The 27,941-nt window shown below is 38.2% G+C and overlaps 1 protein-coding gene across 2 annotated transcripts in view; it reads right to left on the bottom strand.

Moving 5' to 3' along the window:
* Positions 1-27,175, bottom strand: part of Edil3 (EGF like repeats and discoidin domains 3) — a 476,202-nt gene extending 449,027 nt beyond the window's left edge. For both annotated transcript variants that reach the window (XM_021223453.2, XM_005065680.4), the window contains exon 1: positions 26,567-27,175. In XM_021223453.2, coding sequence (XP_021079112.1) covers positions 26,567-26,633 — 67 coding nt within the window. In that variant the 5' untranslated portion in view covers positions 26,634-27,175. The remainder of the gene's footprint in view (positions 1-26,566) is intronic.
* Between the last annotated feature and the right edge of the window lie 766 nt (positions 27,176-27,941).

Below are 27,941 nucleotides of genomic sequence, written 5' to 3' on the forward strand. Positions count from 1 at the left end.
TCTGGTTGTCAGATTCTTAAGATGAAATTATTCTACATACAAATTTAAAAAAACAACTACTCTCAAACAAGCAAACAGTTGAACTTCAATATCCAAGGAAATGTTGATCATCATAGTTAAAAGAGCAATAATTCCAAAAGATTCATGCACAGAAATGTTAGTGTGACTAGTGACCATATCATTGTGCTTTTGAAAGCTTGGAAAGGTGTGCTTCACTATATGAAATAATGCCCTTATTATTTATTTAAGTCTATTATTCAAATATCCATATCTTAAAATATTGTGCTTTATATTATAAAATCATATGTCATCTTCCAGTTGTAATCAAATCTTAACAAGAGTAAATATTAAATTTCATAATTTAGTTCCTATTTAAAAATGAATTGATATAACTATGTAATTTTAAATATTATATGTTTACTTAAGATAAATATTGAAAACATGTTTTAGTTAGGTTTCTAATGCTGTGTTAAAATAACATGGCCTAAAGCACCTTGGGGAGGAGAAGGTTTATTTCATTTTATAGTTTGTCCTCCACGAAGGAACTCAGAGTAGGAACTTGCAGGCAGCAACTGATACGATGCCGTGAAGCAGTGACGCTTACTGGCCTGCCCCTCATGGTTCACTCAGCCCACTTCCTTACAGTAACCAAGTCCACCAACCCTGGGCAGGTATTTCCCAGTGGGTGAATCACCAATTGAGAAAATGCATCGTAGACCTATTCATGGGCTCATTATTTGAGTGCATTTTCTCAATTGAGGTTTCCAATGACTCCAGCTTGTGACAATGATAACAAATTTAAATGCCCTTAAGCAAATAAAATGACGAGATATTTACCATTTCTCTTGGTTTTATCTTAAAAATCTCCTGTGTAGTTTACAGTTCCAAGACATATTAATTATGTGTGCTCATTTTTCAAGAATCAGTATCCACACAAGAACAATTACTACAGTATTGGGCAGCAAAAGCCTTTGCAGCTGAAATATCACCATCCCTTCTTTCTCTTTTAAATTGTCTCTTTTGTATTAAGCACGGTATCTGTAGGTTGGCAATGATAGGCACTTTTAGGAAACTGCCTGATCTCATTAGGACTGCAAGCACATTCTCTCTACATTGATTCTCCATGGAATTTTGAGACAACAAATGTTAGCCTCCTTTCTGGCTTTTTTTCGTTCTGAAGAAATATGCATCTACAATTTTGGACACTTTTAAGTTCTCTTGCTGATAAACACTGAATTCTGTTTCTGGGTCCTCTGCAGTACCCTGTACAAAAATGAATAGACAAAGTTGTCTGTTTTTATGTGAAATGAAAATTTTAAGCAAAGCAGTGACTTGGGATCTTATATCCTAATACCTTTTTAGGATTCAAATCTTGGCTCAATAGTAGTAACTAGTAACATTTAGGATACCTAAGCGGTTAGTGACTGTTAAGTAATTATCATACGAGAAGAAAATTCTGAAACACAATTTACTTTATATTTTCTGTAACTTACATTACTTACTATTGCCCAATAAACGCAATTGAAATTCATTCAAGGTTTATTCAATGTACATTCTATTTCTCATAAATTTTATGTTAACATTCATTTTCTTCTAAGAATTTTATATTTCTCACTCTGTGGTTTATGATGGTCTCATATTTTAGGGACGTCATTTAAAATCATCTATCAGGTTATGAAAGAAATGAATACTGTGTCTGTACATTGCTACAAGAAAAAGAGAATGCGTCTAAAACAGAACAGATGATCTATTTATCTATAACAATATTTAATATGGCAGAATTTTATTATGATGAAATTATATAGACATATTTAAAAGTTCAATTTTAACAGAGTTCCAAAACTGTTAAAGAGCATCCTTCTATATTACAGCTAAGAAAATACAGTGTATGTTATAACTCACTTCCCAACCACTAATATGTCTTTTAAGCAAATTGGCAAAATAGGTGATAAAAAACATGGTTTTTGAATTTTCTTGTTCATATATTTAGATTTACTCTATAAAGTTTCCAAAACTATTAGTAATCCACATAAATTTTGCACAGATAATAATAATAAATCCCAATTATTATTATTTTTTGTTTTCAAGACATTTGTTTTATAACCTAGGCTGTCCTGGAGCTTGATCTGTAGAACAGACTGACTTGGACTCACTGAGATCCACCTGCCTCTACTTCAGAGTGCACCACCACTCAACCAAAATATTTCCATGATGTGGTGTACCAAATTAAAATTGTAATAATAAGGGAGGAAAAACCAGTGTTGAATTAGTGGTGAAGATGTTCTTCTTGCAGTTAAGGCATTAATTTCCCTTCACTTCTGAAGGATAAAATGTCAAATGTAATGGCTTAAGCAGCCTAAATTCATCTTAAAGTTCAGGAAAGCAAACAGGAATAGATATACATAGGCTAAAATCAAGGTATCAGCAGGACAGCATTCCTTTCTGGAAGCCTCAGAGAAGAATCTGTTTCCTTGGTTACTAGGCCTATGATGGCAGTCTTTGGCCTATTCTCTGCTTCTGCTTTCAGAGCTAGCACAGGTTGGTTTAAGCATTTTCATGGTAATTTCCAAGACTACTTTATTTTCATATCTCTTTCTTCATCATTTAAAAGAATATGACAACTGGAGTAAACATATCTTAAAGAAAACTGTTTCATTTGAAGAATCAGTTTTATAGAGTCCCTGCTCTTCCAGATCAGGGGTCAGGATATGGAGGTCATTGTAGGACCATTTTTCTTCCTTCCATGATCAAATAATACCATATAGAATTTCTAGAAGGACATAAGTATATCATTTCAACAGTTATGATGTCAATTATAAGAAAAATAAGCTTCCCTATGTAGTTTAAGATAAAATAATTTGTATTTATATCACTAAAACAGTTTTAATATTATTGTTGCACTCTCCCAAAAATTAAGATTATTTTTATTTTATATGTATATTGTATAAAGGGATATAAAAACAAAAGAGTGATAGCTTAAATCAATCAGTCGAGCATTCCATTGGAAGTCTGCCTTTACAATTATTCACGAATATGCCAGGGTAACATACAAAATACATAGAAAGAATTTTCATAGATTCTATCTGTAATGATGAATCTTACCTACAATTTACATAGTTATGAGTGTAATTACACAATATATTACAACACTCTGTTCATTTTAACATATGTAAATTTAATAAATAGCAAAAAAATCTTAAGATTCAGCACAACCTCTGTCCCATCCTTTCATTGAGTCAGGACCAAGGCACCTGTCCACTCCCACACTCTTGTGTCTAGAGTGAGCAAGGTATCTTTCCATATAGAATGGGCTCCACTAAGTCAGTTTGTACATAATATTTAGATCTTGCATCTACTGCCAGTAGCCTCATATACTGTCCCAGTCACACCATTGTCACCTATATTAAGGGAGTCTAGTTCAGTCTTATGCAGGTTCCCTATTTGTCAGACCTGAGGAAGTGATCTCTCACTAGCTAGGATCAGCTGATTCTGTGGGTTTCCCCATCATGGTCTTGACTCCTTTACTCCTATTATCACTCCTTCCTTACTTTGATTTTACTCTGGAACATTGTCCCATTGGTTAGTTGTGGATTTCTGCGTCTGCTTTCAACTATTTCTGGAAGAGGGTTCAAGTTTCTCCCAGGAGCAGATGGGAGAAGGGGGAGGATGAGTTGGGGGAAAGAGGAGGAGAGGAGGGAGGAGAAACTGGGATTGGAATGTAAAAATAAAAAAAACTAACAAAAAAGATTCACAATTATGACATCCTGCTTTTATTTCCCATGCAGGATGATGTTCCAATTTGAAATAAGTTGAGAGTCCCTTAAGAACATGAAATTGTGGAAAATGCATTTGTTGGTTAAATTAGAAAATCTTACCAGATACCAGTAATTTTCTTCTAGATCAGCTAGCATTTATTTAGAACTAAAAGTGTAGCACTTTATCTAAGCATTTTGGTGGATGAACAAAATGGGAAAACATCTATAACCAACTATAGCACTTATACTGTAACAAGAGAGAGACTAATTTTGGCTTCAAGGATACAAACCTGAACAGGAACTACAGTAGAGACTTTACTAACGGAAGAATTCCCATTGCCATCAGGCAATTTTAGACTCCTACCATAAAATGCTCAATTAAATGAATTAAACTTATATCTTTGGATTTCATAACCAATAAATGGAGAATTAACTGACTACAATTTCATTTCTTTTAAAATATCTTCTGTGATTATAATTTCCTTTATGGATTTTTTTTGCATTTTTAAAATTTAAATTAGAAACAAGCTTGTTTTACTTGCCAATCCCAGTTCCCTCTCCCTCCCATCCTCCCCTGACCCCCCAATAAACCGCTATCCAACCCCCTTTCTGCTCCTCAGGGATGGAGAAGCCATCCATTGGGATCTTCAAAGTTTGTCATATCATTTGGAGCATGGCCTAGACTCTCCCCCATGTGACTAGGCTGAGAGAGTATCCCTCTATGTGGAGTGGGCTCCAAAAGTTCATTCATGTATAATACTGATTCATTACCAGAGGCCCCATAGATTAACAAGGCCTCCAAACTGAAATCCATGTATAGGGGTCGGGAACAGTCCTATTCTGGTTTTCCAGCTATCAGTCTGGGGTCCATGAGCAAGCTCTTTTTTAGGTGAGCTGTTTCTGTGGGTTTATCCAGCCTGGTCTTGACCCTTTTGCTCATGACTCCTCCCTCTCTGCAACTGGATTCCAGGAGTTCAGCTCTAGGATGTCATGTAAGGTAGACATCAATCTCATTATCGGGGGAGGGTATTTAAAGTAGCTTCTCAAGTATTGCTGAAATTATTATTTGGGGTCAAATTTGTAGATCTCTGGACATTTCCCTAGTGCCAGATTTCACATTAAACCTATAATGGCTCCCTCTATTATGGTATCTCTTTTCCTACTCTCCTCCATTCTTCCCCTGACTCAATCTTCCTGCTCACTCCTGTCCTCCTCTCCCCTTATCTTTCTTCAAACTCTCTCTCCCCTCCCCCATGCTCCCAATTAGCTCAGGAGATCTTGTACCTATCCCAATCTCTGTGTGCCCATGTATGTCTTTCTCTCTTAGGGTTCTCCTTATTTCTTAACTTCTCTGGTGGTGTGTATTGTAGGCTGGTACTCCTTTGCTCTATGTCTAAAATCCATATATGACTGAGTACATACCATGTTTGTCTTTTTGTGACTGGGTTACCTCACTCAAAGTGGTTTCTTCTAGTGCCATTCATTTGCCTGAAAATTTAAATTGTTTTTTCCCCCCACTGGGTAGTATTCCACTATGTAAATGGACCACATTTTCTCTATTCATTCTTCAGTTGAGGGGCATCTAGATTGTTTCCAGGATCTGTCTATTATAAATAATGCTGCTATGATCATGGTTGAACAGATGTCTTTGATGTATGAATGTGTGGTTTTTGGGTATATTTTGGGTATATGCTTAAGAGTGGGATTGCTGGATCTTATGGTTAACTGATTCCCATTTTCCTGAGGAACCGCCATACTGATTTCCAAAGTGGCTATACAAGTTTGCATTCCCATCATCAGTGGAGGAGTGTTCTTCTTTCTCCACATCTTCTGTAGCATAAACTATCATTGGTTTTTTTTTACTTTAGCTATTCTGACAGGAGTAAGATGGTATCTGAGTCATTTTGATTTGCATTTCCCTGATGGCTAAGGATGTTGAGCACTTTCTTATGTGTCTCTCAGTCATTTTAGATTCCTCTGTTGAGAATTCTCTATTTAGTTATGTACCCAACTTTTTAATTGGATTATTTGGTGTTTTGGTGACTAGTTTCTTGTGTTCTCTGTATATTTTGGAAATAAGCTCTTTGTCAGATGTGCAGTTGGTCAATATCTTTCCCCATTCTGTGGACTGCCATTTTGTTTTGTTGACTGTGTCCTTTGCCTTACAAATGCTTCTCTATTTCATGAGGTCCCATTTATTAATTGTTGATTTCAATGTCTGCACTACTTCTATTTTACATTTCGACATTAGTATTCTGTGTCATATACCTGGGAGTTCACACTGTGTATAAACATGACTCTTCCTACAAAGATTACTTACTGACTAAACTGATGTGAATACACTGACGGCTTCTTGACTGCTACAAGGTGGTATCAGTCCAGAGAAACTGCGTCAGAGAAGTTGAGGACTTGCAGAAAAAGATGGAAGTGGGCAGGCATGGAATTCACTACACAGGACGGGAAAGGAAGCAGGTTGGATGTCAAAGGAAGAAAAAGTGGAAGGCTTTATGAGGTCAAAGAACAGGTATTCTGGGAGTAGCCAGGTAATTCAGAATCAAATCTATCCCCAATACTTCAGAATTTATGTAGAAGAGAGAACAAGAGCACGACTCTGTGTCCAGACTGCCTGTGCTCCACTAATTTTGCCAGAATACATCTAATTTTCTTAGGCACAGATTTGACAAATTTAAGTCCAAGGTGTTTGAAGACTGGGAATAAATTCAATGCTTCCTAAAACAACCTCCATATAAAATGAGTGGATAAATGGTATGTCTTTTATTAGGCCTTCTCAAACAGAGCAGTACAGAAGGAAATACTCCCATCAGTTCTGTAGACTTCAATCTCCAGAATAGTGATTACCTAAATAAATACCTCAATTAGCACTGCAAGGAAGCTTAAGCAAATCACAAGGGAGCACTTGGGACTGATCAGAAAAAATCTTACCTACCACTGGATAGCATGGTGAAATGGATCTCTTACTATTAAAATATTTGACATATTCAAATCATTGATGCAGACATTGTAGTACAAACATAATGCTAACAATGGTCTCTCAAGCAAACTGAATGCAATCCCTTTCTTAATCCAACTAAGAACTTAGTTAACTTACAACGTGCAAAAATTACGATTCACTAAAGAAATAGGATCCTAGTTTAAAAAGAATTTGCAACACAAACATCAGTCTGTGGTCAAATAGGCACTGAAAGAAAAGCCAGCTGTGGTGGTACGGTTCTGTAGTTCCTGTGCTGGGTTGTATGAAGCAGACAGATTACTGGGTTTCAATGACGAGTCAGTAGAGCTGAAACAGTGAACTGAAGATTCACGAGAGACCTTGCCATAAACATTAAGATAGAACGTGATAGAGGAAAATATCCAGAGTTGACCCTTGGCCTCTACAAGTTCAAGCACAAACACAGACCACATTGTACACACATACATGCCTAATGGAGTATAGAAATTACATAACAAACTTCATAGAATTGTTTCCTCCAAATATTCAAATAAGCATTTTGACATAGTATTTATTACTAATGTCTGAAAGGGGTACCAGCAATGAGCTGATGAGAGGAACCTAACAATCTCTAACTGTGCAGACTTGGTCTGCTTTTCTAAACCCATTCTGTTCAATGAGTATTTATTTTAAAAAGTCAATTGGTTGGTCTATTTTTCTGAAATAAAATTTCACATAAAGTCCCACCCTGTCATAGCTCACACACATATTCTTCAAGCTTTAAAGGGAAAGGCCTCACTGTTTTGTAAAAATCTAGCAAGAACTATATATACATATATATATATATATATAAAATTTGATTTATTTATTTTATGTGAATGGTGCCTTCTTGCATCTTTCATTGTACACCTTGCATGCTTGGTGTCTGCAGGGGTCAAAAGCAGGGATCAGGACACCTGGGAATAGAATTACAAATGGTCATCAGATTTCATGTGTGTGTTCAGAATCAAACCTGGTCCTCTGCAAGAACAATTAGGGATCTGAACCATTGAGTAAACTCTCTGTTCAAATATAACAATGTCTTTAAAATACAAGAGAGTCAGTTTCCCATGCCCAACTTTTCCAGAGCTATATAGGCTGTTTCCTGTTGCCTCAAGATTTTAGTTATTGTAACTTTCAGTGTGTCAGATTGCTATGAATTTGTGTACATGTTTATGGACACTTACACATATTTGCTATATTTATTTTTACACAATAACTTTACTATATGAAAAGTTCAAAACCACATTTGTAAACAGCTAGTAACAGCATGAGGCTGCACAATCTATGTTCTACATACATAATTCCTGTTTTAAACAGGACAAGTAGGAATAACGAGGGATGAAATGGCATGTTCCTGTGTGTTTTTAAGTCTTCTCTTTCATAAATTAAAATGCAAGTCTCTTCACAAACATTCTGATAGACATGTTCAGGTTTCAAAATTACTATACAGAAACAAATGTGTCACTATTTGCCAGTAGAAAATACTATGAAAATAAAACAATTGACTTTGCTCTAACTGCAAAAATTTACTTCACAGCAAATTTGTTAAGGAGGAAACACTCTACTTTTATAACCTGAAAAACACCAATACATGATCCAAAAGAGAAATGACATCTCCAGTTCACAGATTGGAAGAGTCAATATTGTAAAAATGTTGCAGTACATACAGCTATTTCTGGATTAAGCACACTCCCTATAGAACTATCTATGACATTCTTCACAGAGCAACATAAATCTATTTTAAACTTTGTATGGAACCATAGCAGTTCCAGAATAGCAAGAAACACCTTGATAAAAAGTAGAATAAAGGTGACATTTTAATATGTGACTTTAAAATATTACAAAGCTGGTACAGAATGTCTCATGTAGTAATTTTGTTTTTAGTTTTGATAAAAGTCGTAAGAATGTATATTGAAGAATTCACTGTATTTTCAATAAACAATGCTGTAAAATATAGATATCCACATAAAGAAGTGTGATATTTGACTTATCTTTCTGTCACTGTGACAAACACCTGTGAGGGATAATTTAAAAGAAGCAATAGTTTAGAATAGATCCTCATATTGAAGTTATTGTTCATTGTTATCTCACTCTTTTTTATAATATGGAAAGAGGACACTATGGAATAGAGCTACTCATGTCATGTTAGGTAAGAAACCCCAAAGAATTTTTATGACAGTTGGCTCACTACTGCTTTGTTCAATCTGGATTCAGTCTATTGGCTTGTGTCACCTTCATGGTGCATCTTGCTATATCAGTCACTGTCTCTCATGTCAGTACTCTCTGGAAACACACAACGGCACTAATTACATGATTCCCTAATGTCCTAGGCATCTCTCAATTAAATGAAGTTCATAGTTAATAGAAGAAAGTATCACAATCGTGTGTCTCTGGTAGCAAATTTAAGGAAAAACTGCATTAAATATGTAATGTAAGACCTGAAACTATGAGTAAATTAGAAGACATTGGGGATACCCAACAAGCAGGGGAAGCAGCAATAAATAGAAAATTAGGATTGCCTCAAGTTGTATGGATTATGTACAACAATGAAAATTACAACCAGAAGTCAAAGAATATGGGAAAACATTTGCAAGGTACACATCAGAAGAGAAATAATATGTGGACCACAACAGGAAAAAAAACTCAATTATAAAAACAAATCATTTCAAAACAGCAACAGGCTAGGTGGTGTGGCACTTGCCTTTAATCCCAACACTTGAGAGGCAGAGTAAGGCTGTTCTCTGTGAGTTCAAGGCCAGCTACATATATAGAGCTATTTCCAGGAGAGCTAGGGCTGTTACATAGAGAAATCCTGTCCCAAAATACAAACAAAAAACGACAATAGACAAAAAAAAATATTTTGAAGAGAATTCATACAAACATACACGAAAGATATTTGAAATCACTCATATCTTGAACATTCACAACAAGAACACTGTAAAAACTGTAAGAGTGGTTATTTAAAATGTAAAAATAGCATGTAATTGTGAAGATATGAAGAAAAGTAAATTCCTACACAATGGTTGATTGTATCCTAATTTGTACATCCATTATAAAAAGCAAAGAACTTTCTTTTTTTTCTTATATATATATATTCATTTTATTTATTTAAATTAAAACAATCTTATTTTACATACAATTTCCATCTCCCTCCCAGTCTTCTACTCCCCCCACCATCCAACCCCTATCCACTTCTCAGAGAGGGTACAGCCTCTCGTGGGGAATCATCAAAGTCTGTCACATTAGATGGGAGAGGACCTCATTTGTATCTAGGCTGAGCAAGGTATCCCTCCATAGGGAATGGGCTCCAAAAACTCAGTCCATGCACTAGGGATAAATACTGGCTCTACTGCCAGCAGACCCATAGACTGTCCAAGTCACCCAAACTGACACCCACATTCAGGGATCCTAGTTCAGTCTTGTGCAGGGTCCCCAACTGTCAGTACGGAGTCTGTGAGCTCCCACTTGTTCAGGTCAGCTGTATCTGTGTACTTCCCCAATATGATCTTGATCCCTTTGCTTATCACTCCTCCCTTTCTGCAAGAGGACTCCAGGAGTTTGGCTCAGTGCTAAGTTGTGGATCTCTGCTTCTCAAAATAAAAAAAAATTGCACCACCACATAACCAACAGCCACACTAATGGAAACCAAATAACATGTAGAAGGACTCTTCTTCTTGTTGTTCCTTGTAGTGCAATAACAAGAGTCAGGAAGTGATGAATGGAGCCAAGTTTAGTCTTTGTAAATCAATGAATAGATAACGAAAAAGAAATGGACAGAAACTCAACGCAATTCCTCTAAAATCAGGAACAAAACAAGGCTGTCCACTCTCTCCATACCTTTTCAACATGGTACTTGAAGTTCTAGCTATTGCCATACGACAACAAAGGGGGATCAAGGGGATACAAATTGGGAAGGAAGAGGTCAAACTTTCACTGTTTGCAGATGATATGAGAGTTTACAGCAATGACCCAAAGAACTCTACCAGGGAACTCTTACAGCTGATTAACACCTTCAGCAAAGTGGCAGGCTACAAGATCAACTCATGAAAATCAGTAGCCCTACTATATACAGATGATAAAAGGGCTGAAAAAGAAATCAGAGAAACATCACCCTTTACAACTGCCACAAACAACATAAAATACCTTGGGGTAACGCTAACCAAGCAAGTGAAAGACCTGTATCGCAAGAACTTTGAATCTTTAAAGAAAGAAATTAAAGAAGCCCTCAGAAAATGGAAAGATCTCCCATGCTCTTGGATAGGTAGGATCAATGTAGTAAAAATGGCAATCCTGCCAAAAGCAATCTACAGATTCAATACAATCCCCATTAAAATCCCAGCACAATTCTTCACAGACCTTGAAAGAACAATAATCAATTTTGCATGGAAAAACAAAAGACCCAGGATAGCCAAAACAACCCTGTTCAACTGGAAGGGTCTAGGCCCTGCGCTATATGAAATGACAGACTATGGACACCCCCATGGAGGGCCTCACCGTCCCTGGGGGAATGAGGGGATAATGGGGGGCATTGGGGGGGAGGGCACGGGAGGAGGGGAGGAAAAGGGAGAGGGACCTGGAACTGACTTGTGAAGCAACCTTGTTTCTTATCTAAATTTAAACTGAAAACTAACTAAATAAATAAATAAAATAAAATAAAAAAGAATGGTTAAAAAAAAAGTATGGATGTAGAAACTACGGTTGAGATTCTCTAAGGGCCAGCTTAAGAACTTCCCTGAATCTTGCAGCAGACTCTGCTTTCCTACTTCTTAGGAACACACTTAGAATTCACCCCTTCTTTGGCTCATTCCACACCTTTGCATCAGCTGTGTACCTAAAAACACTTTACTTGCGAACCTATGGACCATACCAGGCTGGAAATCAGATCAGTGTCTCACTCAGCCAACATGACAGATTTTCTCACGTACAAGATGAAAACTACAACTGGACAAAGTTCTGAGAGTAAGAAACCTTGGAACACTCAGCCTTAAATGGGACGTCTCTATCAATCCTGCTCCATGTAGGGTTCAGGGAGACCTTTAGAAGAGGAGGCAGAAAGATTGCAAGAGCCAAGGAGCATGGAAGGCAGCAAGGAAAGGGGATCTTCCAGGCTCAACACGACTGACACACACGTGAGCTCACAAACTGGAAGCCTGCACAGGGTCTAAACAGCTCCAAGTCAGACAGGGTTCCAGGGCTGAGAGGGAAAGTGGACACAACCTCACAAGCCCCCATCCCCAGCCCAAAAGTGATCTCCAAGTGTCAACCATTAACAAAGGAAAATAGAGCAGGTGCCTACCCAACAGTAAGTAGTACATGGTCTGCAAAACATGAGCTCAGTGATAATTTTGGAGGGCCTTCCTTCCTTCCTTCTCCTTCCTTCCTCCCTCTCTCCCTTCCTTTCTTCCTTCCTTCCTTCCTTCCTTCCTTCCTTCTCTCTTTCCTGACTTCCTTCTTTCCTGGCTTGCTTGCTTCCTTCCTTCCTTCCATTCATCCTTCCTTCCTTCCTTTATCCTTTCTTTCCTTTGCTGGTGTTCGCTTTGTTATTTTTGTTGTTGTTTTGCATCTTTTTTATTTTGCCTTATTTTTGCTAAAATATTATCGTTTTTGTTTTTTTGTTGTAGTTGCTGTTTTTATGGCATGTGTGTTTGTTTTACTTGTATTTTTTAAATGTCTGTTTTTTAAAAGAGAAAGAGAAAGAAGGCGTGGAATTGAATATATGAGAAGTCCTGTTGATCTGCGATTAGATGAGGGAGGGAAAAGCATGATCAGAACTTGTTGATGGAAAAATTAATTTCAACCAAAAATTTGGAGCTTGACACATAAAAAAGAAACAATAGTTGACTTGGGAATGCAAGAAGTGAGTAGGGAGACAGGAATGTGTAACTCTATTGCATATAATTTAACTTTAGTAATGAAGATAGATTTGTTAACAGTAAACTTAATATACATTACTATAAAATTCTATGCTACATGCATTTTATCGACATAAAAGAGAAACAAAAATCTATGTGATATATCCTACTTTCTTGTCAAACATGTAGAAATATTTATTATAAAAGGATTCTACAGGATGCCAAATGCCACCATTAAATTATTTAGTTTTATTGCTATGACTATATTTAAATAAGAAAGTAAGAGTGAGAAAATAATTATTTGCTCCAAATTATGAATATAAAAAACTTCCATATTTCTTTACCATTTTTACTCTGTACAGACCTTTCTGGAAAGAGATTTCCATTCACAATTTCAAGCTGAGTATGGATATCCCACAAGTATTGGAGTCGCAAGGACATACATAGTTTCAAAACCACAGGAACATTTAAGAACAGAAGTGTGATTGCCTAAGGGAGTATACAGCACTTTACAATGACATCCATTACACACACAATTCTAAACAGAGCTGTGTCCAGTGTTCCTAGATCCCAGACAGACAAAGCTGCCAGGTGCTATGCTGACTCCTCTGCCAGAAAGTTTAGTTTCAGCAGGTGCAAGTGCATAGTGGTAGGGGGAAACAAAGCAATAGATTCAGGAAAGTTATTTTTGGTAGAATTTAAAGTACTGATTGTCCTGGTACTTCAGTTAGCAGATCAATTGGCGGCTTGTCCTTCGCAATTAAAACGTGCCCTAGGATTTTGATTTTGTTATGCATTCTTTTATCCACCCTTTGCGGGGTAATTTTGAAGTCCTTCATTTCTTCATATAAAATCACAGCTATTTTGTTCTGCTCGATAAAGATTGAACATAAGTCTTCTTAAAAATGATAAAAAATTTTGAAATTTATACGAATACTAGATCATGTAGGGGTAAGTTCAGTAAAAATATTAACTGAATGTTTAGGGCTAGAAACATGGGGTTGGGGATATACATACTTTAAGTAATAAAAATGTGTTATTCTGCCTTCTTCAAACTTACAGATCATAGGACAAAATACATTAAGTGGGTTCAAATTGATTAGACAATAATAATTTTAAAGTATATATAGAATATTTGAGCATATTGCTGGAGTATGAGGTGTGAGTACTTTATACGTATGCTTGTGTGTTTTACAGGTAGGTGTGTGTGTGTGTGTGTGTGTGTGTGTGTGTGTGTGTGCGCTATGTTGGTTAAACCATAAATTCGTTAAGGAAGACAACTAATTAGCAGTTCTCTGGGACCACAATTTCAGATGAATGATGTTCTTGGAATTAAATATGGCAGAAAATGGGAGACAGGGAGGTAGGCAGGGTCCTTTTAAAAGGGAACATAGTGAATATGCACAGGTGGTGCTCTTAGTGGCCGCAGCTGAGGGCATATGCTGTCAAAACTCCAAAGAACAGGCCAGTAAAGATGCCTAAATACTAACAGCAGTGTTTTAATTAAGCATGTGACTCAAACTTTCTGTTGAAATTGGCAATCTTGTATATAAATATGTAGGCTAATAGGATGAATTTCAAATGAAACAATCAGGATGATGTAAGCAGTGGCCATGTATGAAGGAAAGTATGTCTCAATTCCAGTACGCCAGGTAATAAAGAAGAAACATTATGGCTTAGGAATAGTTAAAACATGTAAATTTGGAGATAAAGGAATCTTTCTGTATATTAAGCAAAGTCATTAAAAGGGTGGAAATTACATTCTTTTCTGTAGAATCATTTAGACAAATTATCTAAAAAGGACCAAGATTTATAGCCACCAATCAGATAAAACATTTCCTGTAACCACTAAACACTGGACTTAAAATACATGGAATCCGGTCCTAAGGGGTCTAAAGTGGGTCAGGGAAAAACTACAGAATTCCATGCCCCCAGCAGAGAACTAAATTAAGAAGAGATACTTCTGTGGGTCTGAGGCATTCCTTTAATTGTGCTACAGTGAAATGATTCCTGAATGTGAATTTATAAGGCCTCGATTTGATGCTGTTACACTGCGGTGATTGCTGTGTTCAGTCCTATCTTTCCAAGATTATAATCCTTTAGATTTCTTTAAGGTTTAGAAAAGCCGTTTTGTATAAAAACATGAAGCCTCTCTCTTTATCAGATAAACAAATTATTGTAAGTTTAATATGCCCAATCCGTAGGGTAAGGATAGTGAGAAGGAGAAATACCTGGACCATTCTAAGAAATCAACTGTCTTCCAAGTCACTGTTTACACCTCCAGGCTCTCAATGGCATAACATTTTTTCTCAAAAAAACTTAGATTTGAAAAAGTGGTATTTCCCTATTTTCCAGTGTCAGTTCCAGAATATTCTATTTCTTTCCTTGCTAAAAGCTACTGAGTTGGAACTCAGAGCATTCATCTTTACTTCCTGCTATGTCTACTTTAAGTCTGCCTGATGCTTACCATAGCACGTCATTCCTTATTTTCCCCCTCCCCTTTCCTTTCCCCCAATTCTCACCACACATTTATTTTGGCTTTAATACCCTCAAACATGACTTTTCAATAGTTTACTATTTTCTGTCTTGAGTCTTTTTCTTCCATTTAGTTTTTTATCTTCCTTCTGGTTATTCCCACGCTTATACTCAAAATTTATTATTGGCAAAATTGTACTCATGTTGCATTTTGTGCAATGCCTCCATATTCTTAGTTAATTGCTTTCCACTTTTCTGCCTCATTTCTCTCCAGAGCCCCCTTCAATCTTAACCGAACTTGGATTTTTGTAATGTGGATTTTGCAGTCTCTCTTTCTTAAAAGTTATTTATTTTACACAGGGACCATAGCCTACCCACCCTCCTCTCCTCCCATTCACCACCCACTCAATACACCCCTCCTCTGTATTTGCTCAGAAGGGGACAGGCTCCCCATTGGCATCAGAAAAGCATGGCATATCAAGGAACCTTAAGATCAGGCACCTCCACTTGTATCCAGGGTGGGCAAGGCATCCAGCATGAGGAATAGGTTCCCAAGAGTCAGTCAAAGCAATAGTGATAAAAAATACATTAGGATCATTTGGCAACAGACAAGAACAGAACTTTGCAAATGACTTCATTTATAGGTTTAGTGATGGCAAATTTGTGGAATCATCCAGGAAACTAAATCAATGGAGAATTTCCTAAACAGTGATTACACCCCCCACACCATGAAGTGACTAAATACAGAGACCAGGTAGGAAAAGAAGATTAATAGGAGTAAAAAATTACTGTGGTGACCACAAATGGAGTCAATGCAGCTAGTGGAATACTGAATGGGGAAAATAAAACACAGAAGTGAAGGATAGAAGGATGAGAAATTTAAGACACTTGTAGCTGAGTGATTTCACTTTATCAAACATTCTACTAGCTGATGTTGCTAGACATTATCTAAAACACAGAGATGGCAACCGCTGGAGCTAGAAATTATCAGAGTGCATCAGATTTGATGATAGACTCTAACAAAGGGAAGGTGACAGCAAAAATAAGACACTGAGAGTTACTGCAAGCACTTGGGATAATTTTGGGAAAAGAACATCAGCCAATGTCTTCTCTCCTCATTCTAAAAACTGAGGACAAAGCAGAACTTTTAAGTACCTCACTCACTGCTGTGTGGCAGCTGAGAGCAGCTGGAGTCAAACATATCCTCTCCATGCTCTGTGATTGGAGCTTTGGGATCTCAGGTTCTGTTTGCCTTTGTTTTTATACTGCTGGGGAAAGAAGTCAAGGGTCTTGACATGCTGCTAATCTTTAGGCTTTAGATTGTTTTGTTGTTGATTGTAAAAAATAAATATAATAAATTATGTTCAGTTGTTGTCCGTAGAAACCTTAAGAGGGTGCTGGATCCCTAGACCTGGAGTTACAGGTTGTATGAGGCACCATATGGGTGAGGGAATTTGATTTTTTGTTTCCTGGGGCCAGTGACCTTGACCTTGTCCCATGAGATATCTCTCCAGCTTTAGTTTTTAAAGACAGTTTCACACTGTGTAACCCTTGAGTTTCTGATACTTCTGCTTCCTCCTCAAAGTATGGATTACAGGCATGTGTCATGATGCTTAAACATTTAGTTTAATTTTTTAATAGGTTATATAGAAGTGAAATTAAATGATATAGATATGTCAGGCATGTTTATGGCAAGTTAAATGCTTTCATTAAAGTGGCAAAAACAAGAACTGTGTTGTCTTTAAAATTTCCCTCCCCCATCTAGTTCTTGATTCCTTATGTTCCCATCCTCCATTGCCTCACTTTTACCCACCCTCCCAGTTGAGCCAGGATGTTAGCTAATTTCCCTTCCTGGGGCTATCTATGTTGTCCCACTTAGGGAAACCCTTTTTACCTAGCTTTTCTGGGTTAATGGATTGTTGCCTGGTTATCCTTTGTTCTATATATAATATCCACTTCTGGGTGACTACATACCTTGTTTGTCTCTCTGAGTCTGTATTACCTCACTCAGGATGGGAGGTCAAGAGCATGACAGGGAAAACCAGAGGCAGCTGACCCAAGCTAGTGGGAACTCAGGGACTATAGACTGACATCTGGAGAACCTGCATTGAACCAAACAAGGCCCTCTGAATGTGGGTGACAGTTATGTGCCTTGATCTTTTTTGGGGGGACTGGAAGTTAGACAAGGACCTATTCCAGGTGTATCAACTGGCTTTTTGGATCCCATTCCCTAAGGTGGGATACCTTGCTCAGCCTTGACACAGGGGGGAGGGACCAGGTCCTGCCTCAACTTGGTATGCCAGACTTTGTTGACTCCTCCAATGAAGGCCTTGTCCCCTCTGAGGAGTGAATGGGGGGTGGGAAGACATGAGGTGGAGGGGAGAGGAGGGAGGGAGAATGTAAAATAAAAATTGATTTTTAATGAAAAATTATTAAAAAATAAAAATATTTCATTAAAATAGGTAACTTAGACCAAACCAAGCCTTATCAATGTGGGTACAAGTTAGAAGGACTGGGTAGGTCTATGGGACCTCTGACAGTGGAACCAGTCTTTATCCCTAGTGCACAAATAGACCTTGGGAGTCATTCCCCATGGAGGGATACAATTGCAGCCCAGCTACATGGAGGAAGGCCCTAGGACATCCCCCAAATGATGTGACAGACTTTGATGATAACCCATGGAAGACCTTGCCCCCCCTGGGGAGTGGATGGGGGATGGGATGGGGGTGTCTTTAGGGGATATGGGAGGATGGGATAGAGAGGGGACTGGGATTTATATATGAAACAAGATTGTTTCCAAATGAAAGAAAGAAGGAATCAAAGACAAAAGTAGGTAAACTATAAATACATTTTAATTAGAAAAATAAAGAAAATCTTTTTGCACCATGTTATATAATTGAAGTTGCCAGAAAAAATTATATCACTAAACATTATGTTCAATAAAACTGGAGTCTAGCAGCAGAGTGTCAGAATTCTAGAACACAATGATAAAATTCATGCTAGGATAAAACTGAATGGGAAGATTTGACCAAAAATCTGTGTTGCCACCATTTCCCAAGTGTTCTTTTTCTCCTGCCATCCTCCTTACTAGCAATGTCCAGTATAAGATACATCATCAACTCCTTCTGCCTAAAGAGAAAATTAGCTTACTTCTCTACATAGCAGCATGGGAAAGGCTTTACGACACTTTTTTCTTAAATTTTAACTTATTAAAATTTTCTTTTAAATTATATAATATTTCAAATAGCTCCCCAAATATAAACTTTATCTTCTAAAATAATTAGATGCTAATTGGTGGTTGGATAGACTATATGGGTTTTTACAAGAAAGAAAATTTATAAGATGTCTCCATAATACACAGTGCATAACTTATCGTCACACAACATCATTTGGTGTTAAGGGCAAAGTGCAGATTTGATTTTGAACATTTTGAACTTTTCAAATAAACTTTATTATAAGAAAATTCCAAGTAGATAAAAACTTGAAACACATAAATTAATCAGACCAAATTCTCTAAAACTTAATGAACATACATATAATCAAAGTTGTCATCAAAACAGAAGTTGTGACGTTTCACATTGAAATTTTGGACTTATTAAGTGTATTTCATCAACAACCAAAATATCTGTGTCAGAATTAGAAATATAAAAAATATTCTTTATATCCTCTTTCATTCCTTGTCTCCATAACCTACATTAATTCTTTCCTCCTGACCTTATATTATTGTTTGTTCTAATTTCTTCATTTTGTACTGTGTTTGCTAACTTACAAATGGCTTAATCACTATGCAATCATGGCAGTTATCTTTATATCTATTTTATTATTCATTTGTCAAATACTGAAGCACCTGCCTAGTTGAGTTTGAGAATCAGAACTGTTACCCATAGCAGTGAAATGTGTAGAATGCATCTCTTAGACTTGGTTGTGCTACTTTTTTGGGGTAGGAGAGAAATTGTAGATAAAAGAGCACCAGAACTTTGTATATAATAAGGAATCTGATGCTTAGTAGTTATATTTCTCTGAACTGACAACTTATAACAAACACAAAAAGCCATTTATATCCTGTTTTTATTAATATTTTTGTTAGTGCTCTATCTTCCAGAAGGGTTAAAAGGTACTTTCAAACTAAGTTCATTCTAAAACACAAATTGCAAGAAATTATTAAATAGATTGAGTCACACACACTTTTCAAGTTTCAGAAACTGTCTTTGAGCTGTGTGTGTGTGTGTGTGTGTGTGTGTGTTTGTGTGTGTGTGTAGACAATGGTATTTAAAATGTGCTCTTGTGAAGGTGAAGAGATGCCTTGGCAGGTTAAGGGCCCTGCTGTTATTTCATGGTTCAGTTCGTAGAACTCATGTGCTGGCTCACTGTAAGTCAGTCCTAAGGTAACTGACAACCTCTTCTGGCCTCTGTGAGCACAAAACGCACATATAGTTCACATGTCTACATGGAGAAAAATATATACATCACATAAGATAAAAACATATGTATTTAAAATAAAAATAATAATAATAAGCCAAATGGGAATTTACTTTCTAAAAACAGTGATGTGGGTATGGTTGTGGGTGATATCTCCATGCAATTAAGGAAATAGTAAAACTCATTTCAGTGTTTTTGTTACTGTTGTTTTGCTTTGTTGTTTCACCTATACAATGGTAATTCAAGGAAGTAAAGAGCATCAATGTGAAATGAGAATTTGGAGTATAAATTTTAAAGCATCTGAATAGCAAGCTGCTTTTGATTGCTGTTATAAAACATTCCAAGAATTATGGTATTTATAAAAAACATGAGTTAAGCCATAAAAATTGTATATATATATATACATATACATGAAATAGGAAAAATAATGTGATTAAATTTAGATAAACATGTATTGACAAGATTGGCACACATTTATGACTAAGAGACACAGTCAAACTACAGACATGACAATTTATGACAAAAGGGGTTTGATACATTTTGTTTTAAAAGAATATTCCTCAATCCAGTATTTCTACTTGACCATTTTGGATTTTCTTGCTCAAATGTCAGGAGCCCATTTTACTACAGCTGCCCTCATAATCCCCAATTTGACCAAAATCTAAACAGTCATTCTGAGCTCAGTAGAGGAAGGGATTTAAGGGATTATTTTTCATTCTAAAAATAAACCACTTTGTCAAATATGGAGCAGAAACCTTAAGGACTTCAGAGCAGGGTAACCCCATTTAATGCCTCAAACCTCAGCCCATGTCATGCAACAAGAGCGCAAACTGTGGCCTTCCCACCTAGGACTAAATAAGCGATCAATCACTTTGGTACAGAACTGTTTTAGAAAACAGAAAGTAACAGGAAGTTACTTTCTGCACAGTGACACTCTCACACTGAAATGCTTTAGTGTGTCAGAAGCCCGCACTAATATTCTTGTAGTTAAACTCCCTGTGCTCACTGATGCAAAGGCTGTCTCTGTTGGGCAACTGCAGCACTATTACTATCACTGTGTTGACACATATTTAAACAGAAAACGGAGGTATACTGTCTTGTGAAATGTAACACAATAATTGCAGGTCACCTTATCTGAGTTCTGAGACCCATTCCATTTCTGTAAAGCTAAACCCCTTCATTTGACTATTGTAGGAAAAAATTGACAAAGCAACGTTTTCTTTGGCATAGTGATAAAATAAATTGCCTAACAAGTGCATTTCTTAGATTTCCAGCTCCTTCAAAATAAAGCAGATTTCCGGACATAAACATGTTGAGCAAAATATTTTATTATTAATACATAAATATTTTAATGTTCTTGTACCCACAAATGGGGAACATACTGCAATCAGATTTTATCTAGAAGGATAACCAATACTTGTGTCACTTAGTATAATAAACTTTCCCAGGTTAATGTCTTTAAGGCATTCATTCCTCCTACCAACTCACTAAACCTATAGCTTCATGTTTTCTTTTTCAATTTCCTGATGTAGTTTAAATTCACTCAGGGAATTTCAATGTCAAGGGAAATATATTTTTAAATATAATATCATCTAAATCCCAAATTTGAATTCTATGTTATGTGGTCAAGAGTTTCTCATTCTTTCCTCTGTGTTTACAACTATGTGTTACGTGGATGAAACTGTGAGGCAACTCACTTTTGTAGTGTCAGGTGCACGTATTTAACTGCTCAGGTGATAGTTTTAGGCAAGACTTTGTGATCAATGTCAGCAATAAAATCCTTGAGCTATTCTTCCATTCAGATACTAATTGATTTTCTCTGTCCTAAATCTAGGGGATTGGGAAACACAGCACTATGTTCTCATTTTCATTTTCTCCTTCCAAGAAGAAAAACGACAAATTCATAGTGTTTCATAAATTTACAGTCTTTTACTTTTGATGACAAAATGTCAAATTCATTTTATACTAGATGTGGTTTCCTAGTTACAGTCCATTGAAGAAATGGGAGAGAGAAGAACAAAGTAAAATGGGAGAGACTGAATTGAAAATTTCTTTCCTGATTTTAGGGAATGTTAACACCAAAAGAATGCCATTGAAAATAGATCATTTGTCAGGTCAATGATCACATAAAATGTTGAGATACCTCACAGCAAGAGTATAATGGTGAATCTGTAATATAGATTTAAGGGATATATCAACTGATGAAATGGGACAAAAGTTTTATGAATATAAAGTAAAAATGAGTTAAGTAACTTAGACATTGCTATACAGTAGGCATATATATATATATACGTAAGTATATACATACATATATATGGATAAAGGCAAAGATTAATCTATCTGTATTTAGTTCATCTTGGTCATATGTTTTATATAATTTAGAGAATTGTAATCTCTACAAAGGCAACACTGAAGACAGGCACTCGGGATTTTCCATATAACAGATGTGTAGAGAGATACAGATAAATGTGTAAACACATGTAAACCAATATAGCAACATATCCAAATGAAATTTAGAGAAGCCACAGAGAAGAAACTTAGAAATCATGCTAGAAACACCAGGAATAATTGTGTGACCACAAGTCTATCCATATCTATGTTTATTTCCTTGGAAGGCTCTAATAAACACCTTGAAAAAATGATAGGTTCTCCACAGTTCTTGTTTGCGGCCACTGTGTCTCTAAGTTAAAATTCTACATTTAAAGTTATCAGTCTGACAACTTACGCTTTCTGTCTTTCTCGGGGACTGATGAAAACTACAGTTAATTTCATAGACCATAGAGTGTGTTTTATGTAGATATGCAGACTGGTATTTTTTATTTACCTCTTTCGCTTCTTTCAAAGATCTAAAAATATCTCCATTGATTATTCTGACACCTGCTGGTGAGGGCACAGTGGATTTCAGTCTTTTCCCTTCCACAAGTCTGGAGCCATATGTTTTTATACATTCATTCAGCAACAATTAAGTGGTAATTTTTGCATCTGTAGTAACCACGCAAAGCATTTTACTAATTGCCCCACTTGGCATCACATTGGCATTCCTTTGATTTTTGTCATAAATGCTTTTATTTTGAAGAGGGAAGCTATCACTGTCAACATTATCACAAGACTGGAATAAATACTCTGGGCTTCATCCGAAAAACACAGCTAAGTACTCAATAGTAAGAATAACATATCTGGTTTTATTGCTTTTAATAAACGTGCCAAATTACAAACTATTTAGCTAATAAAAACAGTAAATTGATAGCTATGATAGAAGTTTTAGTACAAATTGCATACTTGTAATACTTCCTATTTTTCACATTTTATTCTTTTCATTTACAATTTCTATATTTACGTGTGTTTTTGAGATTTTAATATAACTACATCCTTCTCTCATTCCCTTCTCTCCCTTCAATGCTCACCATAAAACCTTCCACTCAAAATTAACCTTTGGCTTGAACTGAGTGCAGTAGCCTATTCATATTTTCTGACAAGGATATGATAAAACTGCTGTATCATAAATCACACTCAAAGCTATAGCACCTGCAAGTATGTGCAGTAAATACCAGCCCCACTTTCTTGGGCTTTAGAAAACAACCCAATGACTTAAACAAACATACACACCTGATTGCATATACAGTTAAAGACATTATTAGCATCTGTTTAGAGGATGAGACATCTCAAGAATAAATTACCCAATTAACAATGTTATCATAATAACTGGCAAGGAAGTAGGCGTTTGGAGTAATTTGGGCACTAAAACCCATTGAGTATGTTTTGTATGGTGCTGAGTAGCCATGTCCTTTCATTATAGTCATGTGTATTTTTATCCCGCTACATTTTATGATCAGTAAAAATTCATAACACAGTGATGGGTCAACTTCATTAAAATAGTCATTGAATCTACTACACACTAAGGTTATATGGACATTCATCTTAAGATACTTAGTGAAAATACACGCATTTTAATTTAAGGAAGTGTTCACAAATGCACTACATCTGCTTGTCTGGGAAATCTTTGTAACTTTAAGTTCGAAGAAGAACAAACTATTTCATGTCACTTCCCAATTTTTAATCTAGATATTGTCCCCCAAATCACATCCAGATAGATATATAGATGGATATGTATATATAGATATAGACATTTCTAGACAAAATAGATTTCAATTTGAAGACAACAGTTAATAAAGACTGAGAACTTTCTCAGAATCAAAGTGAAAGCTGTTTATCATGGCAATGCCTGCCATAGACCAGACACTGATTTCAAACTCTCCCAGCAGAGTACCTGATGTTCACTTAACTGTTAATTCAAAACGTTTCACCTTGAAAATGATATGAGCACTTACTTCTTAAAGTATAAAGTTAATGGTCATGCGAATTAGATGATGAAGACACCAAAGTGCAATAATAAAATCCCCACAGAAACCTGTTATTTCAGCTTAAACATCACTGTGTTAATCACTGAAGCATAGGGTCATCCGGAGTGAGAGTCTTCAGGTATTAATTTCTTCTCATCCAGAATTAACTAAAATCACCATTGATTTAAAAATGGGAATGCAAATGCCAATGATTCATATCATTTGGGAAACATCTAGAAATTTTTAGATTTTGCTGTTTGCTTATACTCCAGGCTCAAACTGCAGGCACAGGGACAGATTGCATAAGATGTCACGTGCTTGCTGCAACTGTATGCATGTTATTGGATTTTTTAAGCAATACACAATGATGAATAATTTAGGAGTTAATAAAATATTCAGTCTGACTGATCCATTGCTTTAATTTTAAAATAAAGACTACTAATAAAAGGAGTTACCTACCATTATAAAGTTCCAGATGTGAGTGCCTTTAAATTGGAACCCGCACAAAGGGAAAACACTAATTCCTATAAAACATCCCATAAATTATAGACATAAGCTGGGGTAAGGATAAGAAAGAAGTAAAGTAAAATTTAGTGTTAACACGAGCATCAGTAAGTTTTCCAAAAGTTTAATTGTTTGAACTATCAGGCTAGCTCAGCTCTGCCTTCTGCAGAGGTCTGGAAGAAGAAAATTAGAGAGGTGCAAATTTAAAAGAAAAAGCTAATGCAAAACATCCCTTTCTTTCGCAGAAGCTCTTGCTCTCCACCCACAGGGTGTTTTACAAAGGATGAGTCTGCTGAAGAATGGAGGGAATAGGTTTCCGGAGCTTTGTCTGGAAGGCCACACTGGATAGCCTGGGCAGCATCTCCGTGGTTCACTTGATGGGTGACATAAGCTGTGCCCTGGGTGACATCTTCAAGAGCTCAGGACAGCTGCAATTTGTGGTGCCCAGGTTCTAACAACCCGAAGCCCTCTGGCAAGTACTGTCACTCATCAGGTCTTCTACCATTCCAACCACCTTTGATATGGGTCAAACAGTGGCAGAGGCACGGTGTAGGTGCTTGTAAATGCCTGTGTGTGCGTGCGTGCATGCGTGTGTGTGTGGGGGGGGTGTTCCTTTCGGGGTGGGTATCGAGGCAGGGATAGCAGGAGAGGAGAGTGCCTTAAGCTTTTCCAGTTCTCTTCCTGCTAAGGCATCAAAGCACAGAAGAAATCATGGAGACAAGAAATAAAAGAAACGGAAAATACCAGCTTTGAGCGCTCTTTCTTTTTCATACCATTGGAGATTTGGCGACCTACTCCGGAGTCATTTCCATAAGCTAACCTTCACTGGAGTGACTTCCTTTGCTAGGAAACTATCTGGGCATTTTTGAAAACAGAAGCAAAGATTAATACCACACTCATTCCTACACCCAGGCATAAACAGTCAGATTCCAGGGACCTAAGAAGCCCTGAACTAGCTGCCTCCTGAATCCCAAAGAGAGAGGGTAAGAGGGCATCTGGCCCACAAGCCAAATTTCTGGAGCATAGTCCCCTAACAGCCTGTCCTCTATGGCACATCTGCGGTGCGTGAGTGTAGTACAGAGTATCCATGCAATGCCTACTCTAATCGGAAATGGATCGAGTCAACGCATTTTTTATACCACATAATTCCAGAGCCACAACGTTTTAAATCCTTGTAGTGTAAGCAGCTCTCCACTAAATGCTGTGTGGAGGGTTGTAGTACATAGGGATTTCTCAGAAGGGCCCCGGTCTGAATGAACACAGAAAGGGCACAGACACCCAATATCTTGGAAGCCCCCTCTCCTGGCTCCATAGGTTGCTGACTCCAATTCAGTACCAGCTGGTAAGGTACTGATAAGGTTTTGTATTTACAAATCTAGTCTCTCAGAGGATCTGAAAGTCACCCAAACAACTCAGCAGGAGACTCCCAGAAGTCCTGAATTTTTTAAAAAATGTTGTTTTATTTTATTTGCTTGTTTCCTGTTTACAAGCAAGCCATGAAAGATGCTGACAGACCAGCCTAAACAACTTTTGGGCTCCTGCGCTGGGGGCTCATGAAGGTTGGCTTGCACAGCACAGCTGTCTATTACCAAGAGTTATGGTCTCACCCAGAGGGAGTGCACTGTAATGCTCAGGCCCCCTGGGGGTTAGAAGAGAGAGGAGTTGTTGAGTTGTTGTAATTGAAGTCACGCGCCCAGAAGGAGGAAGGGGAAGAAAGGAAACAAGGGAGTTAGTAAACCTCTCTCCATCTCCCTGGCCTCGCAAACTCTCATAATCGGGTCCAGGTTAGCGGGTTGGCAGACCCCCTTAACCCCCTCCCTGCGCCAGAGCTCTGCGGTGGTTATCCAGGCTGTTCCAGCACCAACTAGATGATGGCCCCCCGCACACTTGACACACTCGGTTCTGCCAGGTCTTCTCAGAGCCCTATCCAATAGTCACACTTGCTAGCCAGGGTCCCACAGACAATTGATGGCAAAGGAAACCCAGGAAGAGCAACCCCCTCCACAGCTAAATCTGGTTTTCTACATCACACCCTTTCCTGGCTCAGCTCGGGGCACTCCACTCGGACTTTGCTAGCACTTTCTCGGGGTATCCAGGGTGCATCGCCTCCTCTGTGGCGCTCCCTCCAGCCAGGCACGCACTGAAGACCCACTGTGGTCTCTTTAGCGACATTTCCAAAGGCGCTCCCCGCCTGTCCCGCATCCAGCGACCCCTGCCCAGCCACCTCACCTTTGCCGAACTGGGGGACACCGAGGCTGAGTCCAACCAAAAGCCAGGCAGCTACCAAGCGCTTCATGATTCCACCTTGCAGACGTGACCCGGGCAGGTCCGGGGTCGTAGTGGAGGGCACTGTAGGCGAGGTGGCTCTGCAGGACAGCGGTTGACCCCGCCCCTGTCAGAGATTCAAGAGGATGTCTTCTTCCCGCAGAGCTTCTCCAAACAAATTCTCGGGGAAGGGTGATAAAGAGTGATGGCCCGGAGAGAAAGGGTGTCCCCCCCAGCTTTGACTGAGCTTGAGTTCTCGGAGGAGGATGTGCCAGAGAGCTGCTGGGGTTCAGCCGGCGCTGCGGGTGGGTCCTGGCCGAGGCGCAGCGGGCGGAGCTCGGGCTCCCCGGGTTCCTAGCTCCCCGACTTCCGTGAGCGCACCGCGGGCGAAGCAGCCAGCAGTGACTCCGGCTCACGCTGCTGCCGCTGCCGCCGCGGCTGCGGGGCTTCTGACTTAGAGAACAATGAAGCGTGAGCTGGAGGGGAGCGAGCCTGAGGCCAAAAGCGCACTGTGTACAAACAGTGGCGGCGCGCGGGCGCGCTTGTGAGACTGAGCCTGGCAGGCTGGCTTTGGGCTCTCCCGTCGCCCGTCCCCTTGCCCTCCCTCTTCTTGTTGCCTCCTCCAATCTCAATCCCACCCACCCCCCTCCCCGCGCCTTGGAAGGTGGCTCCTTCTGCTGGAAGAGAAAGGGAGACAGCCACAGCCACACCCTGGTACCTGCCACCATCTGCTAAGTTCCTATTTTGCTTGAACCTTCTCCACACATGATGGAAACTCTAGGGTTAGGGGTACACAAATGATGTCTGAAAAGTGTTGATTCCAGGGTTTGTTTTGCAGTTAACCGTGCAAAGGGGTCCTCTGAACTTCAGGACTGCCAGGAAAAGAAGTTGAGAAATTTTACTAAGTGGCTTTTGAAGCCTCAAGCTGGGTGAAACCCAACAGTGCTAAAAGAGGTACTCCATTTCTCAGAAGTCAAGATTTAGTCAGGAGCCAGACCCTAACCAGGCAAGCTCCCTTGTTCTGTCTACAAATCAGTAAGCACTTCTGAGAAGGAAGGCTGTGGGCTCATCTCCTCCCAGCCTAAAGGGGACAAAAGCAAGTAGGAGGCCTGTAAGCAGGACATCTGTTTCACATGAGAAAAAGAGAGGCGTTGGGGACATGGCAGAGAAACAGAGGGAAGAAGGGATTCTTGACACATCACTCAGGTGGATCAAATTTCGCTGCTCCCACCAAAACTAAAATAAATGGGCTTATTTTGCACTGAAAATGATTGAACCAAAAATGCAGCCTCTGGCTTACAATTGTGCTTTCTCCTCTGTTTTCGGTTAGACTGATTAC

Source organism: Mesocricetus auratus, unplaced genomic scaffold, assembly GCF_017639785.1.
Source record: "Mesocricetus auratus isolate SY011 unplaced genomic scaffold, BCM_Maur_2.0 Super-Scaffold_100020, whole genome shotgun sequence".
NCBI lineage: Eukaryota > Metazoa > Chordata > Mammalia > Rodentia > Cricetidae > Mesocricetus > Mesocricetus auratus.